This window comes from Chanos chanos, chromosome 5 (genome assembly GCF_902362185.1).
Source record: "Chanos chanos chromosome 5, fChaCha1.1, whole genome shotgun sequence".
Taxonomy (NCBI): domain Eukaryota; kingdom Metazoa; phylum Chordata; class Actinopteri; order Gonorynchiformes; family Chanidae; genus Chanos; species Chanos chanos.
Window position 1 is genome coordinate 35,160,688 of NC_044499.1, and position 26,359 is coordinate 35,187,046.

Genomic DNA, 26,359 nt, shown 5'->3' on the forward strand with positions numbered 1-26,359 from the left:
TGAGAACATTTTAGGGAAAATGTTGCTTTGAGAATTTGGTAGTAGAATATATGTTTCCTGAACACAATATTAGTTTGTTTAATCAGAAGCAAAATTTAACTGAATTAGTCTTTATATTTTAAGCGAATGCAATAGGCTTCTACTCCCTTTTTACAGTGGAACACTATGTACAATACGTGGATACTTAATACATACTTGTATACTTAAATTTTATTAAATAATCTGAAATGATACTTTGACTTCTAGCAGAGCTTTTTCTTTGACAATTACTTGTACTTCTACTTGAGTATGGAGACTGTGTACTCCACAGCCACCTCTGATCACCAGGGAGTCAGTAGGAGTGAGTGATTGCACTGGTACACTTTCAACTCAGTTTTGTTGTGATTTGGGGGAATAGTACACTAGGTACGCATATTTAAGGGGAACGCAAGGATGGTGTACTGGTGGGCAGTATCCAGCCAGTTGTGGTGGGCCGTCTGAGCCAAAAATGCCAGGGCCAATTTTTTGTCCCAGTCCAGCCCTGTCTGCAGCCTTAAAATGGACTGGATAACTTCTGTGTGTTCACTGTTGTAGTACATTTATGTGTAATGTCATTATTGCTTTTGAAATACTTTGGAAGCTATTCTTTTTTAAACCTGACAATATTTCCAATGGAAACCAATCAAATGAAAATGGTGATGGCCTTACATTGTCTGGCTATTGGCTTTTCAGTGACTTTAAAATGAGTTTTGAAGCTGAAGCTGGCATTGGGCGCTTTTCCATTATTTACAACAGACCATTGCCTGAGTCAGCAGTGCCATGCTTTAGGGGATGGCTGTGAAACGGACTTTCCCCTAACTGTGAAACGTCTTGGTGAAGAAAACACAAATCATGGCTTTATTTTCGGTACAACAGCTCAACTTGCTGTACACTTCAAGCGTGAGCTCAAAGTGCACAAAAATAATTGTAATCCTTCTGTTGTTGTCATCAACACACAATATGTATCCAGTAAGTGGTCCTCTGATTAGTCATTGATATTCTTGTAAGATTGAAGCTTTCACAGTGGAACCAGATGTCAATCTGGTGTACAAAGCAAAGATATTTCTTTATTGTTTCGGCCCCAAATCAGACCTGAATGACAGGCTTTGGTTCTGTACAAGCACAGACTCCAAGATGCCCGCTCTGTAATTCCCTGATGGAAAACAGACAGCCTCACCGTTAACTTGAATGGGCATGTTCAATCAATGACACACGCACACACACACACACACACACACACACACACGCAAGCAACAGTACACACCAGTAGAACAAACAATTTTCAAAGAGGTTCCCAAATAACGGGTGTTGCACTGTAGCAACTGATTTCGTGTCACATAGTTGCACCAATGTGATTGTCTCCCTGGCCTTTTCAATCATTCAGTAAATCCACAGCTTGTGGGGATAAAATGAAATTAGTGTTCAGGGCACTGAAGATGTAAACAGGAGGGACGACAGGGGCTAATATGTAGATTGTTGTCATATTAGTGCATTAATCTGTTTTCCGAGGGAAATCTATGAGCTATAACAAGACACAAGGAACAGATGCTGACGCCTGGTGTCTGAGTGCTGAATGAAGAGTAGGGGGAGGAAGACAGACAGAGAGAGAGAGAGAGAGAGAGAGGGAGAGAGAGAGAACATTAAGTTCCTGAGAGAGAACATCACTCCATTTCATGTGAACTTGTAGTCTCAGGGACCTTGGAGCAAATATTGCCCATATTCATGTTTGAACTTGACCTTAAACTAAAAGCTTAACTAAAGTTTGTTATAAGCAGCTGTGATGTGTTTGGTTTCAGTAGCAGAGGACCAATTAAGGTACTGGCTGTCCTCCAGGTTTACATCATTTTTTGCACTTTATTTTCTGTTTGTGATTTTTACACAAGCTTTCGATTACTAGCCTGCTCTCTTACACTGATGAAAACTTGTCCTATCCTACAAAGCCATCTATCTATCTATCTATCTATCTATCTATCTATCTATCTATCTATCTATCTATCTATCTAGCTATCTATCTATCTGTCTATCTATCTATCTATCTATCTATCTATCTATCTATCTATCTATCTATCTATCTATCTATCTATCTATCTATCTATCTATCTATCTATCTATCTATCTATTTGTAGATCTATGTGAATCTCCAGCATCTCTACATGCTTTCTGCAGTCTCTTTCTGAAATATTCTGATAGCACAGGATTTACAAAAATACCTCTAGTGTAACAGCAGGAGGTAATGCGCTCAGGTCCTTTCCAAAAAAAAAAAGTGCTTTCACTTCCCCTCTCTTTTGTCCAAGGCTTAACAATGTTTGCACAGCCTTGCAACACTTTCTGCTATCCTCAGTTGGCACTATGATTGTGAAAGGAGAAAAATAAGATGACTAAGATACAGAAGGAACTAGGACTCAAAAAAGAGTCCTTTACATCTTCAAGATACTCTTGATTTTATTAGTTTTATTGGTGGGTTTCTTGCATTAAGTGTGTTAATGATATGACAACATCTAGACCTGGACATGGATAACAGTGTGCTCTGATTCAGAATTTATTAAATCAAAACAAATCGCTATTTTGCAAAATACTGATTGGTCTCAAATGATCATGAAAGTACATTCAGACCATTCCTTTAGAGATGCAAATGACACCACTCATTAATTCTAGCCTGAAAATGCACCTGGATGTCTCAGTTTGCCTTGATAAGCTAAGAACAGTGGGCTAAAGCATAACCTGCCGAATAAAAGATACTGCATTGTGCAAAACGTCTCAGTCTGACATAAAGAACTGCTTCCTTCGTTTGTGAATTTTCTCTTTGTGTCAAAGGCGGTCGATTTAAAAGGCTACTGGTGGAACCAAGTGGAACTTGTTTCTTTATTTGAAAGATGTTAAAGGAGTGTGATCTCTACAATTATACAATTCTAATCCAAAAGTGGGCACACTGGAACACTGGTGGTTCCTGTCGAAGAGGACACGCCGAATTAAAAAACAATGCTTTTTCTATCACGGATGGTTAAATACAAAGTATACTGACAATAATACTGTATACCTTTGTATCCTTTTGATGAAAACTGCATTTCCCTATAGTGCTGTTGTGAATACTGTACTAGGTCTGAAGATTTAAACAGAATTCTAAACAGTGTAGAGACTCATTGTCCCATTAATGAGTATTTTCAGTCATGGATTCATTCAGTTTGTCTGTGTGAAATTTACTCATCACAAAATATTAAGGTCATAAGATTATTTCATTAGGGAAAATGTCTCATTGAAGATCACTGAATTCACACAAAGTTACATGAATCATTGAACAATGACAGTATCTTGCGTTGTTATAGTCAACACTATACATAGCTACCGAGACAGTTTTGTTCATAAAAATCATTATAGATTTCAAATTTGAAACCCTTGCACTTCGGAGCTCATAGAGTGACACTTGCTGTGAGGCACAGATGGTTCTGAGTCTGAGAGAATGAAAAAAAATCAATCAAGTACTGCAGCTGACAACTGAAAGTATGCATGGTTAGAAAAAACCCACCACAAATAACAGTCTTCCTATATGTGAAGTAGCACATTTATGTGTATTCCACAAGATCTGCAGCTTCACTCTTCTTTAAATCCCGAATGTATGCGTGCTTGTCAATGAACAATGACCGCTTTGCAGCATTTTTGACATAATACATGTTACCTGCTTTGCATTATGTGAAACTTATGCGAAGTGTTTTGAATACAATCCAGTGAAGTCAAGAACTGTTAAAAAATGCAATTCTCATCTGTTATTTTTCATTCCATGATGTACACGCTTTTTTCACCCAGGATTGACAGCTGAGTTTTTCCCTGGATAAAAGATCTTATATCAGAGCCTGCAGATATAGGATAAGAATAGTAGGGCCAATGTTGCAATTCTTTATCAGTATATTCGATGGTGTGGTATATTTCACTGTATGGGATCGGATCACATGAGTATTAATGCCTGTGTGTGTGTGCGCGTGCGTGTGCGTGTGCATGTGTGTGTGTGCATGTGTGTGTGTGTGTGTATTGTGAGAACTTATATGTGAGGACTTGCATAAACCTGTTGTAAATCACTGTTACAAATTAATAATAACTTCGTTTATACTGAGGCTTTGATAAAATATGATTTTGATCCATAGGATGTTGATTAAGCATCAATGGAAACCACAAGACTGCACAATTCTGTGAAAATTAAACAGGATTGGATAGTGTATAGTGTTCCTTTTGGTTAGTGTAATCACTAGCCATCATGGCCAGTGTATAGTGATAACATTCACGGTGTAAAAATGCTCCTAAGGGAGCACTCATGTTTGATTCATTTCAATACTGTTTCATTTCCATGGCTATTTAAAAGAAGCTGATTACAATGCAACCATTTCTGGTCTGTGAAATGAATTTGAATATACCTGAAGTGCTTCAGTGCATATGTGCATCATGCTAGTTCTCCATCTCCTCATTACTATTTCGTCCTTGTTGCTCTCTCTCTCTCTCTCTGTGTCTTTCTCATTTCAAAGGCAGAGCTGAAGCTGATCAAAATCATTATGTATTACAAGACCACAACAATTGGCAGAGCACCCATGAGGGAGAGAAGTAAGCCTACATAGAAATGGACTCCCCCTGCAAGGACAAAGTGCTATTATGCCCATCTCATCAGACTAAGACACAATGAATGTTTTGTTTGTTTGTTCGTTTGTTTGTTTGTTCATTTGTTTGTTTATTTGGGCAGTCTGACATTACTATAACACCTTCTACTGGCAAGCATCGTCAGAGAAGGTCCTTCTTTGAAAGAAAAATACACAGTATCACAGAAAAACACAGCTGTTGTACTTCAAAAGGTTGAACTCAACTTCAGTGAGACATTTTTCCTGCCCAGAAATGTTCAGGTTTAATTAATTAAGTAATTAATCTCTTTTGTTTGTATAGGAGCTACTTTTGTAATAAGCAAAACGTTACTCCAAATGTAAGAAATTGTTTATACTTGGGTTCCTTTGAACCTTTTAGCTGTAGAATGTGTTTTTATAAGACTTGAAGGAACAAGGTCTCACCACACTGAGGAAAGCTTGTTAAATCACATTAGATGTAGGAGGACAAATGTCTGCACATTCAGAAATGCAAAGGATGTGTCACCTTGTTTGGCTCCACTTAACGAATTCCTGTCCCTTTATGATACATGTTAGATAAATAGAAAAGAAGAACATATTTGGACAGGTCACCTAACTGATGGTGTATTATAAACTGTGATCATATCAACAAAACAAGGTTGGCAGGACAAAAAAAAAGCAATACAATGAAAAATCAGTAGCCTAGCACATAATTTCAAGCAACTGGGTTCTCTATTTCAGTCTGAAAATCATTGTTTGTTGTACCGCAGGAGTTGTCTAATTTCACTCTGTTGATTTTTAGATAGTATCTACTTTTGTCGACTGTCATGCTAAAATGTGTCACCCCGGATGATTCAGCCTACATTTTTCAGAAGAATGAATTTAGAAAAGACTACCATGGTTTTTCAAAAGCAGATCTGGGAAAAGAAGAGGTCAACAATGTTTGCTTTTCTTAGATCTGCTATCTGTTAATTGTGTTTAAAATATGTAAGGTTGCAGCTAAATAGCTCCTTCATATGAAAACAGACATTTTGTGTGTTCTCCTCTCTCATAGACACTCTCTCATATTTTTCCATAACCAGTAGGACTTAGCTTCACAATCCCCTCCAATGATTTCAAATGTTTCTTTTTTCCAATGCTTTGAAATGCTAATCATTACATTGCAAAATGAAGGCAGGAAAAAAAAAAAAGAAATAACATCCTGCGAGAATCCTCATAGGAAATCTGTTAAAGTCTCAGATTTCTATTACTGCCGGAGAGAGACGTGCGTGAAAGGGCCAGGCTAACATCCCATAGAATATCAATATTCTATCAGACCAACCACTGGGAGCACCTCAGTCTGCCCTGGTATTACAGCTCTAATGTTTGTGCAAATGCCGATCCAAGGCTGCACACAGAGTGTTATAATTCCATACTGAGCAGTACAATAAAAGGGGATCCTATGACAATTCACCAGACGGCATTGTAAAAACGGTTAGTAATTTGAAATATAGTTGCAGAATAGCGACATACAGAATGGCATTGAGATTTCAGAAATGCTTACGGAAAAGTGATTGCATTGCATGCTCGGAGATAACTGCTTTGCATTGTTCTCTGTCCTAATATTCAGCGCTGCTGACTGGGATAATGCACCAGGCCCACATAAAGCAGCAGAAAACTACACTGGCTACATTGAAACATCATTTCAGTAGGAAACTGGTAGGTCAAGGATGTAAGGTGTAAATGTGTATGGCACCTTTAACATGCACAGGTGTTTCATTTACTTACGTAATTAACAATGCTCCCGTGTGACATTTCAACCATCTGTATGTTTCTGGGGGTTTTGTATAGACTGGTAAATAATATGCACTCAGTAACTCTTCACATGTATGAAGAGGATGTATGTATGCGTGCATACATTCATAGTTCGCAATGCTCCATTAAAGATCTATTCTGAGATTACATGGTGGGTTATCATTTTGTTGGTGTTAAAATGAGGTTAGGGAGGACAAATAAAAAATGATGGTTTTCTTGGAGTGCTTCACACCCATTGAATGATATATCTGGACGGGATCTTAAACTATGTAAGATTCTACACTCCACAACTAAGGGCTCATTTGGATTCATTAAAGGAAAAGTTCTCAGGTCAGTGTTCAGAAACTCAAAAACCCTCTGACCTTCACCTTCAACTGTCAAAGTTTATTGAAATATATGGAAATTTATGCTACATATGCTCAAAACTCAAAGTACACCTTCAAACCTGTTAAACAAAATAGAAGTAATTTAAGTTAGAGGTATAAGAAGTGTGCAAATATTTAACTTCATTAGTGGTCAGATAATGAGGAGAGATATTTATATTAAGCATCATTTGTCAGTCAGTCTGTATACTTTACTCTTACTATACTTACGCAGTGTTTGATTTCCCATTATTTAATAGCTAGTGATTTCAAGGGCAATTTGATGCCAAATTTCTTTTCATGAGAAACTGATCTTCTTACATTTGCTGTATTGTTACTTTAACTCAAGTCATGTTCTTCCAAAGGCAAAAAGGTGGAATGAAAGACTCATCTAAAGACTAGAACAGCATAGCCCTGCCAAAGAAGATGAAACTGCTGGGTCACATGAATGAATTTGCTACATTCTTCCCCTCAAATATAATTCTTCAGTTTTTCTTCCATAAGCTTATCAAAAGCATTAGTACTCTCACAGCCCTCACTGGCCTAGCTTAAGAAACAGGAAGTGGGAGCTGCTACCTCAATGAGACTTGCTGTATTCATATGCATATTAGGTGCCTAGGAATATCTCACATAAAACACCATCACATTTGAAAGTGGAGACGTGCATCCATTTTCTCCCCCTGTCTTTTGTTTCTTACTTTTTTGCTGGATTCCCCATTGGGAATCATAAAGTCATTTATAAAGGGATAGAAGGTAGAGCAAGTAGTAAGCAATAAGCTAAGAAATATTTAGGTTTTTGTTCTCTTGAGCCTTTATCATCACTCCTGGCAGTGAGGCATGGTATTTATTTATGACAGAAACAAAAGACCGTGAGACTGAACTATTCAAGCTGCACACCGGAAATTCAGTTAAACCACAGTGAAGGCAGAGGTCCTTTTCACCACCTACCCAAAAACACAAAACATGCCATTTGCCAGAAAGAGGTGTGACTATTTAAAAAAAAACTGGTCAGTAAGCTCTCAAGTTCACCACTGAGAACCAAATCATCTGTATGAATTCTCTAATACAAGTGCACTGACCTTACAAAAACCTCGGTCCTTTTGAATGTCATTAGATTCGATCACTTTACTTCTTATCCATGAGAGGCAAAGAACACCAGTGCTCTTTGAACATGTCGCATTGCTTTCATGAAGTGGTGCACCCAAGTGAGTTCTCCATTTAGCTTTGAGTCCAACCCTCAAAGGTAACCAATCAGTCAGGCTTTTTAGACATATTCTTGGGAACTTTTGTGTTTATATTCACCTTTTTCATTTAGAGTGAGTTAGTCCAATCTGATTGGCTGACCTAGCAGTGTTGCTAGCCCGCACAGATGTTTGGATTTGGGGATAGGGGCACTGTGTAAAGGTGGGAAGAAATGAAGTGATGCTGTGACTAGTAACATACATCTGCACTACCATGCCATTTTGGCAGTACAAGTTAACTTTACAGCCCACTGTGAACACAGAGTCTGCTTAGAAAGTTTAAAAGAATGGTTTAGCATTTCACAAAACCACAGAACAGTTCTCAAGGCAGTCACTGTTAGTACTTAGATTCTGCTCTCCTGGAGAAAATTACTCTTGGCTTAAATCACTTAATCACTGGACTTAAGAACAAGAAGATCCTGTGCTTGAGAACTGGAGTTTATGCTGCCTCTTACCGTACCTCATAATTAATTACAGGCCGACATCAAGCTGAGAAATATGCACACTCCTCAACCAAGCAGAGACACACAATTGTTAGCTGACAGAAGAATCAAAAGGACATTTTGGTTTGAGCCCTGGATTATATAGCACCAGTCTCAGTGCAAAGAGCAAACCTTATTTTTTTTTTTTTTTGTCATTTGTTTGCATACAGCAGAGTCAAGAACTGTGTGTCATCACTGGTATTTCAAACTCTGCAATTTTGCTGCTCACCAAAAATAGCGCTCCTTTAGTATTGAATTGAGACTATTCCTGGGATTGCCTGAAAATGTGAATAGCTACCCCAAACATGATATACAAAAATATGTATCAATAAAGGAGATCTTGTAGCGTGAATGTAACAAAAATGAAAAAAAGTTTCAGATGGGTGATCTGTACAACTGAATGCAATACTTCAAACTGTATCTGCAGTTTAGATCTCCATCTCTGTAGTAAAGAGAGATGGAGATACTTTCCAATGCAGACTGATGAACAGAGCCATGCTCAAAATTGTAATCAAAAGATACTCATTTTATAGATTACACAATGCAAGAGAGAGGTTAAATGTACTGTCAAAGATTGAAAAGTACTTTATTTGATTTCAGTCTATACATTACACTCTGAGTCCCTTTATTGTGCCTTGATGAGTCCTTAGACCTTAGAGTGTTCAAGCAGTTGCATTACAGGAATATGGAGATACTTATAATCTATACGCATGTCATTAGAACAAGAGCACTGGTAAGGGAAGTGAAGTGGAAGACTGGGTAAGAACTTTTTTAGACTGAAAAAATATTCTTATGAATTACTTTGTCATAGGTCCTCATTTGTAACTGTGCTGTAACTCGAATGCTGTTTCTCGTCTTATTAATTAAGAGTCATAATGTATAACCCAGAAAATTTGGATAATACCGGTGAATAAAACGGGTTTATTTGATATATCCACTACCGTTGTTGTTTGGTCCATGCATTAATGATGCCACCAAACGGCAAACTCACAAAGGACCTGGAGACCAGAAATTACTTGGTCAAAACCAGGACACGTTAATCAGTTACAGGATTTATAATATTTGACAGTTGTCTATAAGATTTTTCCCTGGTCATCCATATCGCAACTTAGGAGGGCGTGTGATCTCCACAACGTCAGCCATATTGGAGTAAATGTGTTAGCCTGGCAATTATTAACAATGAGGATGCATTCGCAAAATTAGTCCAACGACCACAGAGCAAATACAATACTGAAGAGAAGTGACTGTCCTATGAGTTCCGTGTTCTTTAGCCCCTACTGTACGAGTGACAGTATTACTTTTAATAATATATTTGTATCACAAAATGATATATCAGAATTTTTTGTTTAAATTTGCATTTTGAAAAGAATTACATAAAGCGTCACCATATTATTTTCTCCTATTTCTAGCGTGTCCGTGCGCTGTTCTTTCAGCACCGTATACAGAGCACGAAAAGCCTGGCCAAATATCTTAGGTAAACAGTAATTTACGACTTGTGATTACATTATACTAACCCAATGAGAGCGAAACTTCCTCTTTCCAACCAGTCATTTAGCCGAATTTACGACATAAGTTGTTCTGGGGTTTATTAAATATAACCACTTTGCTTATTACTCAGTGGAAATTATGCAGAGCGCGCTAACGTTGGGATTTTCGTAGGGATAACTGTAACTGAACAGATACTGGACAGGGTGTTGATGATAACACAAGCGCAATACCTGGCTCATTTAAAATATGCATAGATATAACAAACGGGTTATCGCCACAGAGTCGTAGGCTCAATTAGCGTAAGTTAGTAACTGAGGTCTACTTGTCGATCATAATACAGGACAAAAAGTGCTTTTCACCACAGCTTCTTTGTCTCGAAGACGCAGTTTCCTTTGATTACCACGTTTTATTGCTCTTGTCTTGCTGCCTGACCACTGTCACTCAGAATTACTTTGACCAATCGTCGTCCTTCATGGGCAGGCGTTTCAAGTTGCCCAAGTATTAAGCCGACTGCGGAACGCAGCTAGAGCTTTACAAACAGAACAATGTCGTGGTAGGCGCATCCCCAAACCCTGTGAGGGCAATATGAGCGTGTCATGAAGCATAGGTGGTTATGCTCCTATGTTTGTTTTTCAGATTACTTTAATTATAAAGGGTAAACGGTGATATGCAATCGGTTTACAGCTTGCTGCAGGTGAATACACCTGGGAACGAATATTTTTCAGACAGAATGGCGGAGTCTTTTAACCTCAGCGGCAACAACTTCAGCAGCTCCGACAGTGACAGATTTAGCAGCCTGGAGGACATCGATGTTTCGGCGGATGCCACCCCTGCGCTTAGGATAATGATATCCATAGTGTATTCAGTAGTGTGTGCTGTGGGTTTAGTAGGGAACTTGCTGGTCTTTTTCTTGATGAAGGTGAGACATGCAAGAAAGAAGTCAACCATCAACTTCTTCATCTTAAACCTGGCCGTAACTGACTTCCAGTTTGTCCTGACACTGCCGTTCTGGGCAGTGGACACTGCAATGGACTTCAGCTGGCCGTTCGGGCATGCAATGTGTAAGATTATTCTCTCAGTAACTGTTATGAATATGTACGCAAGCGTCTTCTTTCTGACTGCTATGAGCATAACGCGCTACTGGTCTGTTGCCTCTGCTCTGAAGGACCGAACTAGGCATAAAACCTGCTCAGTAAAGTGGGTGAGCGCTCTTCTCTGGGTTCTCGCAACAGTGGCAACGGCACCAACACCTATATTCTCAACAGTAAGGACGGTCGCCGGAGAAAAACTCTGCTTACTCAAGTTTCCAGATGGTCACTATTGGCATGCTCTATATCATTTACAGAAAATCTTGGTTGCTTTTGTTTTCCCAATGCTGATTGTATCGATTTGTTATTTGTTGCTTCTCCGATTCATTCGCTTGCGAAGCATGAACAACAATCTCCCAAAACGAAGGTCTAGAGTTGCTAAATCAGTCACCATTGTGGTACTTTCCTTCTTCATTTGCTGGATGCCAAATCAAGCAATCACATTTTGGGGTGTCCTCGTGAAATTTAATTTGGTTCACTGGGATAAAACATTCTACATGGTGCATACATATGTTTTCCCAGTGACCATTTGTCTTGCGCATGCAAATAGCTGTTTGAACCCAGTTTTATACTGCCTTATGAGAAGAGAATTCAGGAAAATGTTAAAGGATTTGTTCTGGCGGATATCTTCACCTGCGATGTCCAACACCTACCAGATACGCCCGTTCTCTGCGACCACAAAAGCAGAGCACGAAGACAGCCAGGCTGTGATGCCTCTGAATGTAATAGAAACCGATACCTGTAGACTGTCTGTACTAAATGGACAGTGCGATGATGTGCCCTCATCAAACTGTTCACCGCTGAGATAAATTCTGCAACGAGGTGTAAAACTCATGGACACAATGCGCTGCGCGAGAATATGAACTTGAAACCTAAGTTAAACCTCATCGGCTACAATACAGTCACAATGAAAATTATTTATCTCACTGGTATTGAAGTTTCAGGTGTGAAATGTCTGCACAATTGTGCGTAAAAAAAGTATATATGTTGTTTTGATTTTACGTGACGAGAGGCAGACCGAATGCATGAACGTTCATTCTGCTTTAGTAGACTTCTAATTGCAAAACAAAGTTTATGTCTTTGATGTTTGACATGCAATCACGCATACGCACCGCACCAGACTTGTACAGATTATCTTAATAAATTGTTGGATTCTGTATGTATTACTGGTTTTTTAGCACTTTGTTCGTATATTGGAAAAAAGCACAGTTAGAAAAAACGAGCAGAAACGTGATAAGTCGATTTATCACTTTTGCTATTTTAACATTGGAGGTCTTTTCCGGTTCAGTTCGAAAGTTTGAATGAAAACAGTGGACAGTTACGAAGTTAGAGTCGGAAAATACAATTATCCCAAGGGAATAGGAATGTCCCTGGAGAAACATCTGTTAGTTGTATCTGTAATAAATGTCTGTAGCTAAATGTTATCGGTAATGTGTATGCTCCCAAGGAAATGAATGTAAACACTGCCACTAACTGTCGATTGTACAGGGAGTAATAAAGTTTTATCTTATCTTGGCGATGTTTGATGTCTCCATAAACACGATTAAAACACGTTGATATGAGCCTTTAGAAACTGTTATTTCATCTAATTAACAACTGTCACTTGTGTCATAGCTTATGATGGACTTTAAACAGGCGTGGCACGGATTTACAGGTGAAGTTTATTGCTAACAGAAGGATATACACCAGCTAACGACCACACTTGACAACAAATCAATTCAGAGCCATCGGATAAGCCATGAAACACAGAAAATTACCCATTTAGCAAGAAAAAATGACAAGAAAAAGCCTAATTCTGTTAAATATTTCGAGGCAAGCAATGTCAAAATCATTCATTTCGATGATATCATTTATTATGTAGCCTAAATATATATTTCTGTCTATAAAAGTGCGGAGCATTGTCCTCAGCCTTTCGTTCATAACAATTTCAGGTGTACATTTTAAACTCTGAATGAACAGATTGCCATTTATGAGGCTATTCTAAAACATGAAACGTTATGAATAGCTACCTTGCAAAGGATCGAGCTTTTATTAAGATGATGATCAACACAAGGGAAGACCCGTTAAGATAGTATAACCTACTGTATCCTTGTAAAATAAAAATAACTGACAAAGCCCTTCTGTCAAAAAGTAGTTTAACTGATCTGAAAACCACCATCGATCATGTATGTGCTGTTAAGGCTGGCATTACGACAGCAAGCTAAGAAATGGAATGTAAAAGCTGAAAACAGTTAAACGAATGAGCCTCTGTCGTGTCCAGACTCCGTCCGTCAGACATCGTCCGTCGTCTCCTCCTTCTGACGGACAAAATTACTTAGACTACAAAATTACGATCATGCTTCAGTCCAGTCCATAATTAGTCTCTTTGTTTAATGGCATATATCCAGTGCGAATGTACAGACACTAGGTGGCACTGTAACGCCATTTTAAAAATCAATTCTACGTAAAGGCTCTTTACGGGATGGAACTTCAGTACTGAAAATATGGTTTTACGGGTGAGGGAAAAACAATAACAAGCTTTGCCTTGAAAATAATAACATTTTTCCAGCTGAGATCCCTCATCTGCTTGCTCACTCTAGTAACACATAAACACACGTTTGCACATCAAATGTGGAGTAGGCAACCATACCAGTTAAGTTAATTATTGGCGCTATTTGGCACCGAGACAAACACTTACAAATGATATATGAGGGTTAGTGAGAACACCACTAAAAGAATTAATTTATGACATGTGCTCCTGGGTTAGTAGTTATTTAATAGCACCTTTCGAAGAGATTGAGTACCTCTCAAATAACCTCAACAAACGCTGACAGGCTTGTCTTTTACTGGTGTACTTATATAAACAATGACAAATTGCCCTTTAAATCCTGATGAGTCCAGGCCTAGTGAAAGCAATGAAAATGTTCTGGAATGCATTTATAGAGTCAATTGACAACAAAGAGATTTCCGCTGTCTATGCCTTCTTAATGGTGGGTAGTCAGGGGGCTCTTTGCAAATGCTTCATAGCAAACATGTCCATCAGGGCCAACACCTGCCTCCTTAAACAATTCATCCACTGAAAAGGAAAAAAGGGAGGATAAGCCAAAGAAACCAATTACATTTTGAAAAATATTTAGGTAGAGATGGCATCTTCTTTTTAAACTGATAAAATAACCTGATTGCAGGACACATTTATAATGCTTATTCTACATTCAACAACACTAAGGTGTCCCATTTGGCCAACAAGGACATATCAAGAAGGGCAATCACACATTTAACCTAAGGAAGAATTCAAGCACGTGTTTAGATGGGGGTTTTCCCTATATGCTCGAATCTGGCACTCCACCTAACGGCACCCTGCCATGTCTCCTGGCACTCTGAGTCTGCCCGCGCTTACCCTCCTGATCCGTTAGCTTTTCCCCCAGTCCTGTGAGCTTGGCCCTGAGCTCTGATGCCAGGACATAACCCTTCTTCTGCCTGTCTGTCATGCGCATGGCCTCCAGGATCTCTGTCTGTGGGTCTTCCTGCTGCATTTGCTTATGCAGGATGTTCAGGAAGGTGGAGAAGTCTAGGTCCCCATTCTTATCTGGCACGAGCAGAGACAAAATAAATCACATCACCGCCCAAGGAGCTAGGAGAGCACTATCAACACAGCTGCTAACGACATGGCACTAATTTCACTAGATGCCTTTTCTGAATCACCATCCTAAATGCTTGACAGTATAATATAGTGATATAAGAAGATAGTGACACAAAATTTGCTTTGAACTTTAGTCAAAAGCTGACTGAGAGTGTAATAAATAGATGACAGATGAGTACTTGATTGATCCCAGGTGGAAACTGTGTTGTAACAGCAGCCTAAACAAATAACAGGCAACAACACTAGAGGATACCAAATAAGTAAATACAATAAAATAAATGCAAGAAATACAGCAAATAAGCGAGAGTATCCTTTTCCATCACATAGGAATGACTGGGATTGGTTCAAAAACTGCTCTGATCTAAAAGCACACAAAAGCTGACTTTGTCAAAGACTGATGGAATCGAATGCTAATAGGTATTATAAAAACTCTTTGAATCCAAACCCAGCTTAGTTGAAATGGCCTGGAATCATCAATATGAGATTTTAAAGGTGCACAGAAGTGAGTATGAGGACCGCACAATGAATACAGACAGATGAACATAGGCTGTACCTATTTTATGGATTTGCAAATGTCTGTCCAGCTCTGACAGGGTGGGACTGGTGCCAAGGCAGCGCATCACAGTAATTAAGTCACTGGCCTCTATTTTTCCCCTGTGCTTCTTATCGTAGAGTGAAAAGCATTCCTTGAATTCTGAAACAAAGGTTAAAAGATTCAAGTCAATTCTGCATGTACACAAATTGACCAACCAACATAAAAGCATTTTTTCTGCCACAACATCTGCCTCATGTAATTTTTCAGCATGCTTGTTAAGTTGCTTTAGAAGACCGATAGTAATAAATGTTTATTGTAGTTTAAGTTAACCTTTTTTTTTTTGCGTTTAAAAATCGTTTAATTGCTACATATGACAGAGAGATGAATCAGTACACGTTAATGTGCACTTTATGTCGTTACTGGTCATGGGTGTTTTGGGAAGATGAAAGAGGGCTACAAATCTAAAAGTCTGTTGGAAAAAAATCAGAGGTACTTTCAAACTGAGATGAGCATTATAATGAGTCCATATGCCAAAATTGTGAGCTTCCTTCTTAACACCCAAGGGCCCCCAGTGAATTCATTAAAGTTCACTGAGAACTGAGGCTACAAAAGCATAAAGATGGTTTTTGAAAAATCTTAATTAGGGAGGATATCTACAGTTGCATCTCATAAATGTTCAATGATGGATTAATTGGACCCTTCAGCAGTCCTGGCCTTTGTACTACAGCTTATTCTTAAAATACATTAGGATGCATCAACACAGCCTGCAGCATAACTTTCACTTAAGTTTCACATATACACTGTTGGTGAAAACGAAGTTCGACAATCAGCACTGTGAATGACGTAGCATAATGTGATAGAAGACACAAGTAACACTTATAAATACATAAAGAGGCAAACAATTTGCCCCGAATCTAGAACGAATTTTGGCATGCCTCGGTAAGCATATTGTCTTTATCCTATCGCTAGTACAAACACCGCTTTGTAAGCAAACCCAGATGAATTCAACTGCAATGGCAGTTTGGAAAAAAAAATGCAGTGGGATGTTTTGGCAGTTTTTGCAATCACAAGAAAAATGCTCAGAATTGACATTAATCGGGTTGTTGCTATTCCCTCCTTTCGAAGCGTGAACAGAGAAATTTTCCGGAGCAAGGTTTCGCTGTCATTTTAGTTCTAAAATCTTCTGTCTGAAGGTGAGCGCACCTTTCGAGATGTATCCTATCTGGCGATATCAAGTCAAGACTACTAAAATAAAGCGAACGGAACTCCTTACCGTTTATTTCGCCGTGACTGAATAACTTCGCCTAGAACGAAGAAGACACTTAATGCAAGAAAAGACACACTGCCAAAGGTTAAAAGTTTTAGTTTTTATAAACACTGGACATCGAACAATTGCGCAATACTTGCCATAGTTTTCTAGGCGTGTATAACAGATCAGTCCCTTTAGGGGCCCGGTTGTGATAACCCGTTCCTATCGTTTCCTTTCAGATCTCTTGTCAGGCTGACAGGAGTTCCAGATTACTGATCACGTGTCTTGATACGTGATTTCAAAAGGAATCACAAATTAACTAATAACAACGTAGTTTGTTATCAATGAGGGATAATGAGATTACTGAGAGTTTTACAGTTTTTTACAGTCTGGTAGTCCTCGATCAAAATACACAGACATCATTATTCTGTAAACTACTGCGTTTGATGCACAAACTGCAATCAGAAACGGTGTTGTGCTGGGAGAGCAACAAGAATTTGGACAGCAAGCGCTGGGCCCTGACCACGTGAGCTGTAATAAAAAGTTTTAGCTGTGGGGTTGTTTGTGTCTCGCCTATGCCTTGTGTATTGGTCAAATTCACGATTTCTGTCTTCACGTCATTGTGCTTACCAGGCTCTGAGTTAAGTATCCCCCGGAATGTATTGCTGGTTTGGGTTGTTCTCAGTTAAGTGCGTTCTCACAATCCTACCCTACCTTTGCAAAGGTGGAGTTCGGGGAGCTGTGTCAAGGAACAATATTCCTCCTACGTCACACAATCGTTTTGCTCAGCCATTGTAACAACCGTTGCTACAACATTATTACAGGATATTCAAAAATGATTTCTGCTACAGGTTACTAAATATACGATACTAAATAGAAAAACGGTTCTCCGTGCCATTCCTTTAATGTAGGCCAACACTGCACTCCTGTCCTCTGCAAATCATACGAAAATGTTATGTTTATTAAATGCTTTGTATACATTCAGATTGCTTGGAGGTAAATGCTGAAAAACTAAATGTAAGCAAAAGACTACCAAGGCCCAGCAGTGCGCAGATAGCTTGTGAATGGAGAACAGCATAGAAAACTAAAAAATGTTACCTAAGATTTAATGTTAATTTGTTTTAAAAATAGTAATAGAAATGTCATGACATGAAATTTTTGGCTCTGCTGTTATTATTGAAATAAATTACTTTTTTGTCAAACTGAATGGTCCAAAGGACACACTCAGGTTCTTTATTCTTGGAAAATTACTTTCAATCATCTCCCTAAACACACACACACACACACAAGCACACACACAAGCTGCCCACAAATACATATTTTGGTCCACCACCATATTGTCATGATGTTCATTTTGCAACTGCTTATATTCCTACTTTTGGAAATATGTTAAATATAATCTCTGGCATCATCAAACATGCCAGTTCTATTATGAAATTGTTAAGCTAGAATCTCAAATAATGACAGTCATACTGTTTCTAATTAACACGTACCTTACACTGTTGCTAAACCATGCCAGCAGTATTTGATTAGTTGCTGAATTTAAAAATAAAAAGACTAGCAGTTGGCTGTAAGATCGAAATTAAAGTCCGGACACAGAAAATATATGTGATTTTATATATATATATATAAAATCACAGATATAATCTGTGTCCGGACTTTAATATTATATATATGAAGATATGACTTGTCACTGTTTGTGGACTACACTTTTTATTTTATTTATCTATTCCAATGGATCAGCATCTCAAATAAAAGCTACTTGGAGACAATGAAATAAAATTCTGAAATGAACCATGAGGTTATTACACAGGTTAACATTCAAAAATGTGAAAAATATCATTCTTCATAATTGCCCAGAAAATGTAACGTAACAGTTATCTGAGGTAATGAAGAGGTAGGTATAAAAAGGAATATTTTAGAAATAGGATTTTTACCATAGCACACATGTAGTAGCAGGTTCTGTTGGATCAAACAAATAACAAACAGATTTATTTTTATTTATTTATTTATTTTTTCCCTGGGACATAAACACGATAGGAGCCCTTCCTTAAGACCATAACTCTGATGGCCAAACGCACGCACATACAGACACACAGACACACACACATGCACACACGCTCGCTCGCGCGTGCGCACACACACACATATACACATTGCATATATTGGTTTCTTTATGGCTCAGCTGAGACTTATATTAACCTTGTTGTGTTTGTCTGCAACGTTGCTTGAACTGGTCTGTATGTTTTACAAACAAAATATCCATGTGGTATGTTTGAATGATATGCCATCACCAAGGGACTGCAGTTCAGACAAAAATCAGACCAATAACCTCCAGGGCCTGGTTTTAAACAGTAGTACATTAGCAATGCATGGCGGAAAAAACAGGACATAAACCACATTGTCAGTATATCTAGGTAAAGAAGAGGTTATTCAGAACCTTGGTATAGCTGCCCTCTGTGTTTTCTTTTCCAAAGAACACATATATGTTTCCCTCCTGGGGAAACAAGTTTGTCTAAAATGAAAAGATGAGTACTACCTATCACCTGAACTCTACTGAACTCTAGCCCTTGATGACCAAAGTGCATGGCCAGCCCAAGACAAGTACCTTAGGAATCAAGGCCAGGGGGAGAAAATGGTTACAGTGAAGACTCTTGGGGAAATGATGCTGGTGGATTCCTGGATTGGGATGACTGGTGTTGTTATCCATCGCGTCTGACGTGCAGTGTGTAGAAGGCCCAGGGCTCGGGGATGTAGATGACACCGGGGTACTTCTTGCGCAGGACAGGATCATTCCACAGACAGGCCACCCACACTGTCAGCAGCAGCAGTACCACAGAGAAACTGCCCAGCAGGAACAGACCGTTGCTGTCTGGGACAAATCCTTTTCGTTTCTGGTGCATTACCGTGGCTGTCATGGCAAAGAACGTAAAGATGAACAGGATGAAGATCTGCCCTTCTGTTACTAGATACCTACAGCACAAAGAGGGGATGAAAAGAATTGAGTACTTCAACACACACACACACACACACACACAGAAACAGCATATGCACATAGTTACATTAACATACCTTAATGCACATTCACACAAGAAATCTAATCATAAGCCCAATACAAGCCTCCTCTGATTGATTGGAATTTCACCTGAGTCTAGTTAAAGCACATACATGGTCTAGAGCTACGATATCTTAAACCCATTATGTATAACTAATTGAGAGGCTCTGAGTCTGTTTTTAAGTCTCTGTATCTTGAAGTTTCTCTCACCCTAAATCTATTCTAAACCTAATTCTTATAGTAGCCTGAACTCATTTAAATGGTCAGAGAATTTCAAAATTCACACAATTTGCACTTGAAGTATATACAGGCACCAAGTTTTTCTTCTTTTACATCCACTACATATACCCTTTCAGAAGGCTCTTTATATTCCAGCCTTTGTTACTCACTATTCAGCTCAGCTAGTCTGTTTTATCATTCCAGTGAAGGTAAACTTACATGAATACATTTACATGAATTTATGTTACACTGCTTTGCCCTCACCTCACTGTTTACTGTTAGCCTTGGTAAAAGGATATAAAGTGCTTTTACACAAATAGTCCAACAAGAGTATAGTTCTATGATGTGTGACCAAATATTTCCAGAGATAGAAAAGGCTAAAGGCAAAAAATCTTAAAAAAAAAAAAAAAGATTTTAAAAAAGCAGAATATCAGCAAAGATAAATGTTTTGTGAACGATGACATGACACTCAGATGACAGCAGCACTCTAGACACAGCCTGTAAACTGTGTTTAAGTCTGACACTGAAAACCAAGGGTGTCCCCCCCATGTTTTACTTGTGTCAGATGAGACGACAGCCTGGCCTGGAGCCACGCGCGAACCGCAGTGCAGGAGGTATCACTAATGGTGGATCCTCCTTTAAAGCAGTGAGAGCCATTAATTAATTATTGTGGCAAGACTGCTAGGGAAAAGTTGAGCTTTCTAACTGCAAGTGGCAGACCGGGTAAAATCTGCAAAAGCTTCTCTCCAAAGAGGAGAATACATGTCATTCTGTCTCAGAGGGTTTGAAGACAATAGCTCTTGAATTACAGGGTCTCGCTGACTGTATCCTCTGGTTTTCATGTTGTCAGTTGCTGAACAGAAGTGAGAACGTGGAGGAGTGTCACTTACCAATAATAAAGGGCACTAGGACCCAGGAGTAGCCAAGCAGAAAGAGGCATCCTCCTCTCCTCCTTAATGTGAGTGAAGCAGCCAGTGAAGTAGAGGAAGAGAATGAGGAAGAGGGGAGAGTACCTGTTGAGGAGAGCATCAAGCAAAAAAATTGCTTGCGTACTTTAGAACTATGTTGTCCTCTTTTCTTTTTCAAATTCTGAAAAAAAAAAATCTAATGGAAAACATACTCATAATTATGATGTAAAACATGAAAAAGTTCATCCAACTCTCACTTTTCTTAATTAATTTATTTGTTATATGTATATCATATATTTTATATTTAGCACTTACCACATAAAGTGGCCGAAATGTTCATCATAGAAATAAAGAAGTTCAAATGAATCAATCTGTTGGAAAAAGAAGACAATATTTGGAATGCATGGCATGTGGAGACACTGGAAGCAAATGGGCTGGTGAGGCATAATGTGCTAAGTGCATTTTGCAGTATTTATATAAGGTTAGAGACAGAGTACCAGTGTGGCAGGTTTGAGGTTTTGGATAATGGGGTTCTCCTTGACTGACAGGTGTAATTGGTAGCCACTGAGAATGAGGCGATGGTTGACTGAGTCGCCCACTAAGTGAATGCTGGCACCCATGACGAAGGTAATGATACACAAGTAGACTGCAGAGCGTGGCAATGTCTTTGGGCTTCGCTCTATGAGCTGGCACAAAGGAAAACAAAGAAAAAGAAGACACACAAAACAAATAAATTACATCACTACACTGCTCGGTGGTGATGATTTGCCCTTCAGGAGAGTGTCCTATTCCGTCAGTAAACTTAAAATATCCTACAGAAACATCTTGAGGAAAATCATAAACATGCATAGAAATTATTCTAAGGTTGTTTCCAAAACCAGGGCTGTGGAGTTGCTACACAAAACCTTCGATTCCGACTCTGACTCCGACTCCTCAATTTATAGCACCACTGACTCAAACTCCGACTCTGACTCCGACTCCACTAACCCAAATTTGCTTCTGACTGCGACTCCACAGCACTGCTTTATTACAAAGAAGTGCTGTGGAGTTGGCTGTGGAGTCAGTACACAAAACCTTCGACACCAACTCTGACTCCTCAATTTATGGTACCGCCGACTCCGACAACCCAATTTTGCTTCCGACTCCGACTCCACTAACCCAATTTTGCTTCCGACTCCGACTCCACAGCCCTGTCCAAAACTCTACCAGAGCGACTCCGTCCCCCCAAAAAGACTAAATACATATACTTAACACCCTGTAAAATTCCCAGACACATACTACTAAACATTTTCACATTAACTGAGGGCCACATATTATCCTGGCTCCTTTCTAAGAACTCCCTCATACAATGGCACAGCTGCTGCTCTGGTGGTACAATATCAGTTTTGTAGGTAAAATGTACTTGTCCGCAAAGGGACATTCAGAGTTAACCGAGAGCTGACAGTCAAGTCCTCTCTGGAGATGGCACATAGTCTGTCTAAAGGTCTAAGAGATTCTGTATTCAGTACGAGATGCAAAGGTCAGCACACTTCCATTCAACAGTCTGCCACATACATTAGCTCAAACCATCCATTTTTTCCCTCCCCTTCCCAAGACGTCATTTAGAGGTTCCTGCAAACCGATGGCCCCTTTAAGTCCTCCTGAGAGGTGGGGTAAAGTGGGTTTCATCTAAACAGCATCCAGTGGTAAAGCCGACTCTGACCTCAATTCCCACCTCTGAATCAGCTCTGAGCACTTGAACTTACCATACCTTAAATGTCCAGAGCTAATGCCACAAAGAAGCAACCGGCCTGATGACAGGTCTTTTTCTGTTCTAGAGAACTGAGACCTTCTCACCATCATCTACATTTGTTTCACTCATGGATCAACACTTGTGACTCGGTTCAGTCCTTCAAATCAGGTCGGCTCACTCTTAACTCTATACAGCACACTCTCTGTTAGGATATTCTCTCTGTCTCTCAGGTGCAGTGCTCTCACTCTCCATCTCAGTCTTCTTTCCCTCAATAACTTCAGTGCACCAAGTCTACTATTCACAGTTACCCTCAAAGTAGTTACCTTAAGCAGAAGAAAAGGAGTGATGATATTATAGGCCATGTGGAAACAGTCTCCAACACTGGGTCTGTTCAAAGGAAACCACTCTAGCGGAAAAACAATCTGAAATAGGAGGCAAGTTAAAGGTGAAGACTATCCAAAGACTGACAAGTGTAATGTGTGTCATTTGAATTCCACAGCTACAGCAGACATATATGTGTAGATAGTTGTGACATTTGTTGGACTTCCTCACCATGACAATGGGCCTTCCTAAGTCTAGCAGCCAGTTCTGGACGGTAAAACACAACCAAAGATCTAAGTGAAACTGAGGCTTCTTCAGTGAAGAATCCACATTTTTAGACCCATGTCTGTGAAAGAAGGAGAAGATTAAAATCTGCATTTATGTTAAAGATAAATGTCAGACCAAATGAACATGTGGCAAAAATGCTTACACATAGCTTTTGGGATACACACAATTTGATACACTGAGTTCATAAAAAGCTTATTCTAAGTTAACAAGTGGAGAAACATTTTGCTGTCTATCAGGAGTCATCAACACACAGATGCTTTGTCGAGGTGCACGAAACCTTGGTTTGTAGAATCATACATCAGATGTAGGTCATAAATCAGAAAGATCTCTACACTGTGGAAAGATGTCCAATGCCTGTGGTTAGTTCTGTGTTAGTCTGCAAGACAGAACACAGCCTTGCTACTCAGCATGTAGACTTGTTAAGCACTGCAAATGCATGAGCTTGGAGCAGACATTTTCCCCACAGCCCAGTTCCTCGTCACTCATCCCTCAGTAGAAATGACGCGTTGAGCATATGATGCATCCTGTGTTCTCTGTTGGATAATGCACTCTAATCGCATCTGATTTTTACCCTTCAAATCCCCATTCAATATTCTCTTGTTACAGGATGGTTTCAAAAACCAGCTCAGAGACAGTAGCTCGCAGCTGAGGTGGTGGGATATCACCTTTCTGCGTGCTGTCTCTCAGGTGGAGCCCGCCCAGAGTTTTCATGTGACAGATTCCCCAAGGGAGGCACTGACCCTGTCAGTCCTGCTGTAATGGATACCCTGAACAGGTTCTGTCCCATACACATTTTCACTAAATTACAGTGTAAAGTTTTGCCGTTGCATTGAGCTTGCTGCATACTAACTTCAAGCAAAAATAGGGTGTATATATATATATATATATATATATATATATATATATATATATATATATATATGTGTGTGTGTGTGTGTGTGTGTGTGTGTGCCTACATATATAAAGAGGACAATTTGTGCTCGTGAAAACAGCAATTCTCACTATCTGGCACTACAAAAAGGCTACAAACTATTGATAAACCATCACGATTCAGACTATTGGAAAGCTATTATTCCATATAATTCAAAAGCAATATTCAAACCTAGAGAGAAAGGTAGACCCTTGGATGGCAGCGTTCTGCCGCTTCCGCAGAGTGGGTTGCATTTTCCGTTAAACTGTCCCATGAAGATGCTTGAGGTTATCAGTATTTCTCGTTCCTCCTTCGCTTCTGTAAGAGTCGTTCGCAGACCACAGTGAGGAGAAAAAGCACAATTTCTCTCTTAAAACGCATCAAAAGACGACACGCGTTTCAGTTCACAAACTGCTGCTGTCCACTGTATTCGCAAAGTAGCACTAGACTAAACGCTTAGCCTACAGTGACAGTGTAACACAAGAAGCGAGGTCCCTGACGTGGGGGAAATTAGTTTATCTCAACCCCAGCTGTCGTACTCGTAGAGTTTAATAACCTTTGAAAATATCTGACAAGATTATAGAATTAAATTTAATTTCCAATATTCCAGATATGTTCCAAAACAAACCTGCATTATCCTAATTTCCGTCCATCGTAATAAAATTGAGAGGGGTTACAATGTAGGTTGCAGATTAACCACTAATCCTTCTTTTTACTCCCCTCCTTGTAAAAGCGTTTTAGGATTTGTGCAGACCACGTCCAAATAAACATCACGTTAAGGGGACAGATATGTGTAGGTTTCTCTCTCAAACGCGTATTTTATTTAATACAGCCTTAAAATGTTTATATTGGCTGTAGCAACAACAAAATCAGAAGAAGAAATTAAAATGAGGGGTTAAAGCGCAGTGCTAGCATTGGGCTAATATAGAGTATTGTAAATATTTTCTTTTTTCTTCCTCTTCAGATCACAGTTGGACCCAAACATTAAAACTAGCACTTTAAAATCTCATATAGCCTATCTGTGATCTGAATATATATGGCACCCTGTTGTATCAGCACAATAGCTATTATCTTTCGTACCAATCGAACCACGCTAAGGCAGTCGAAACTGGGCAAACTGAATTCCAATGGCATTAGTGTTCTTTTCTATCTTTTTTATTTTTGACAAATAAACACATCAATACATATCCTACTCATTGATCCTACTCAGTTTCACATATATTTGCAAGCTCCCCTGAGTAAAGCTCAAGGCTCAAACTGAATTTTCTGAGAGATGAGGCCCCGAAATTCCCCCATAAATTAAAAACTGGCCGGGACGGTCCAGATTATTTAATGGAATGCACATTTGAACCTGAAGCAAGAACTTCCGGCATGTCGACCAAAGAACATAAAATAAGGAAGACGTCACACAACATTCCATTTTCAGTTGATCCTGCAAGTCGCAGTGATGGTCAAGGAAATAACTCCGTAGGCAGGCGAATAACGATTATGCTTGTATTAATATTTAAGATACAAAATTGTAGGTTACCACTGTATAGCAAATGTATTTAGGACTTTCTTCGTCCTATATCCTAATGGACCGCTCAGCTTATCCCTCTTTTACAGCCAAGTTATTTAGAATATTTCGGTGAGTTAGTATTCTTGATCATTTGAAAATAAATGTACTCCACGGAAGGCTATATAATGTCTACCGTCCAACAAACAGATGTCACAGAGATCAGTTTAATTCTGTAACTTCAGTGAAGAACTGTTACTACGTAACTGACATCACTGCCCGCTTTTTTATACATCTTGTTTGCCTAGAAAGCCGCACTGACTGACTACCGTAAAGAGTTTGTGCAACTTCTCAATAAAATTTTGGTTTCAAAGAGGCATATATAAATACCTTTCCGCTCATGTATTGATTCTATCTTGTTACTCACTTTAAATCGGTTTACTGTCATACATATAGCGGCGCCCAGGCAAAGGTTCCGCGGTACTGATCTTCCAAGGAAAATTCTGTGTTACAACAAACAGGAAAGATATAACTGACACATCCGGTCGCTGTTACCAACAACTTTAGTGACAACTCTTCTTCGTTATTTGGCTAGCTGTAGTAAGGGTAAAAGGCAGCTGATTTAATAGGAACTCTGAATGTATATTTTTAAAGGACCAAACCACTAGCAGCTTTTAAACGAAGTCTACGAGCAGGAACAGAGGCTCGGTCAAATTATTTATTCTTCTACAAGGTAGCACAAGGTAGCTAATACTGGCTATCACAACGATACTCGCCTTAAATACTTGCTAGATTAGCAAAGTCAAAGGACAACAAAGTTAGCCGGCAACTCCGAGATTTAATCGCAAGATGGGGAGTGAGCAGTATCTTGTTGAAACATTTCGTGTCCATGTGTAAAAAATAACGAGTTGATTAAGCTTACCAACATTTTGCTAGTCTTCGCTAGTTACAATATAT

General features: G+C 39.1%; 3 protein-coding genes across 4 annotated transcripts; 1 reads left to right on the top strand and 2 right to left on the bottom strand.

The window, feature by feature from the left end:
• The first annotated feature begins 10,707 nt into the window (after nucleotides 1-10,707).
• On the top strand, nucleotides 10,708-11,880 carry rxfp3.3b (relaxin family peptide receptor 3.3b). Its single transcript, XM_030775597.1, has one exon. It carries the CDS (start codon nucleotides 10,714-10,716, stop codon nucleotides 11,878-11,880), a length of 1,167 nt encoding a protein of 388 aa, XP_030631457.1. The 5' UTR covers nucleotides 10,708-10,713.
• Nucleotides 11,881-14,034: 2,154 nt separating this feature from the next.
• On the bottom strand, nucleotides 14,035-15,652 carry calml4b (calmodulin-like 4b). The gene is made up of 4 exons (XM_030774910.1): nucleotides 15,646-15,652; nucleotides 15,244-15,384; nucleotides 14,448-14,636; nucleotides 14,035-14,126 (listed from the first exon to the last, which is right to left on the bottom strand). The coding sequence occupies exons 1-4, from the start codon at nucleotides 15,650-15,652 to the stop codon at nucleotides 14,035-14,037; spliced, it is 429 nt and encodes a 142-aa protein (XP_030630770.1).
• A 2,969-nt stretch (nucleotides 15,653-18,621) lies between these two features.
• Nucleotides 18,622-24,220, bottom strand: cln6b (CLN6 transmembrane ER protein b). 2 transcript variants are annotated; one of them, XM_030774562.1, is made up of 7 exons: nucleotides 24,100-24,220; nucleotides 22,941-23,055; nucleotides 22,712-22,810; nucleotides 21,154-21,342; nucleotides 20,972-21,027; nucleotides 20,639-20,761; nucleotides 18,622-19,447 (listed from the first exon to the last, which is right to left on the bottom strand). In XM_030774562.1, exons 1-7 carry the CDS (start codon nucleotides 24,159-24,161, stop codon nucleotides 19,177-19,179), a joined length of 915 nt encoding a protein of 304 aa, XP_030630422.1. In that variant the 5' UTR covers nucleotides 24,162-24,220; the 3' UTR covers nucleotides 18,622-19,176. The 2 variants fall into 2 exon arrangements, with proteins under 2 accessions (XP_030630422.1, XP_030630423.1); XM_030774563.1 differs by having other exon boundaries at nucleotides 22,941-23,061.
• Between the last annotated feature and the right edge of the window lie 2,139 nt (nucleotides 24,221-26,359).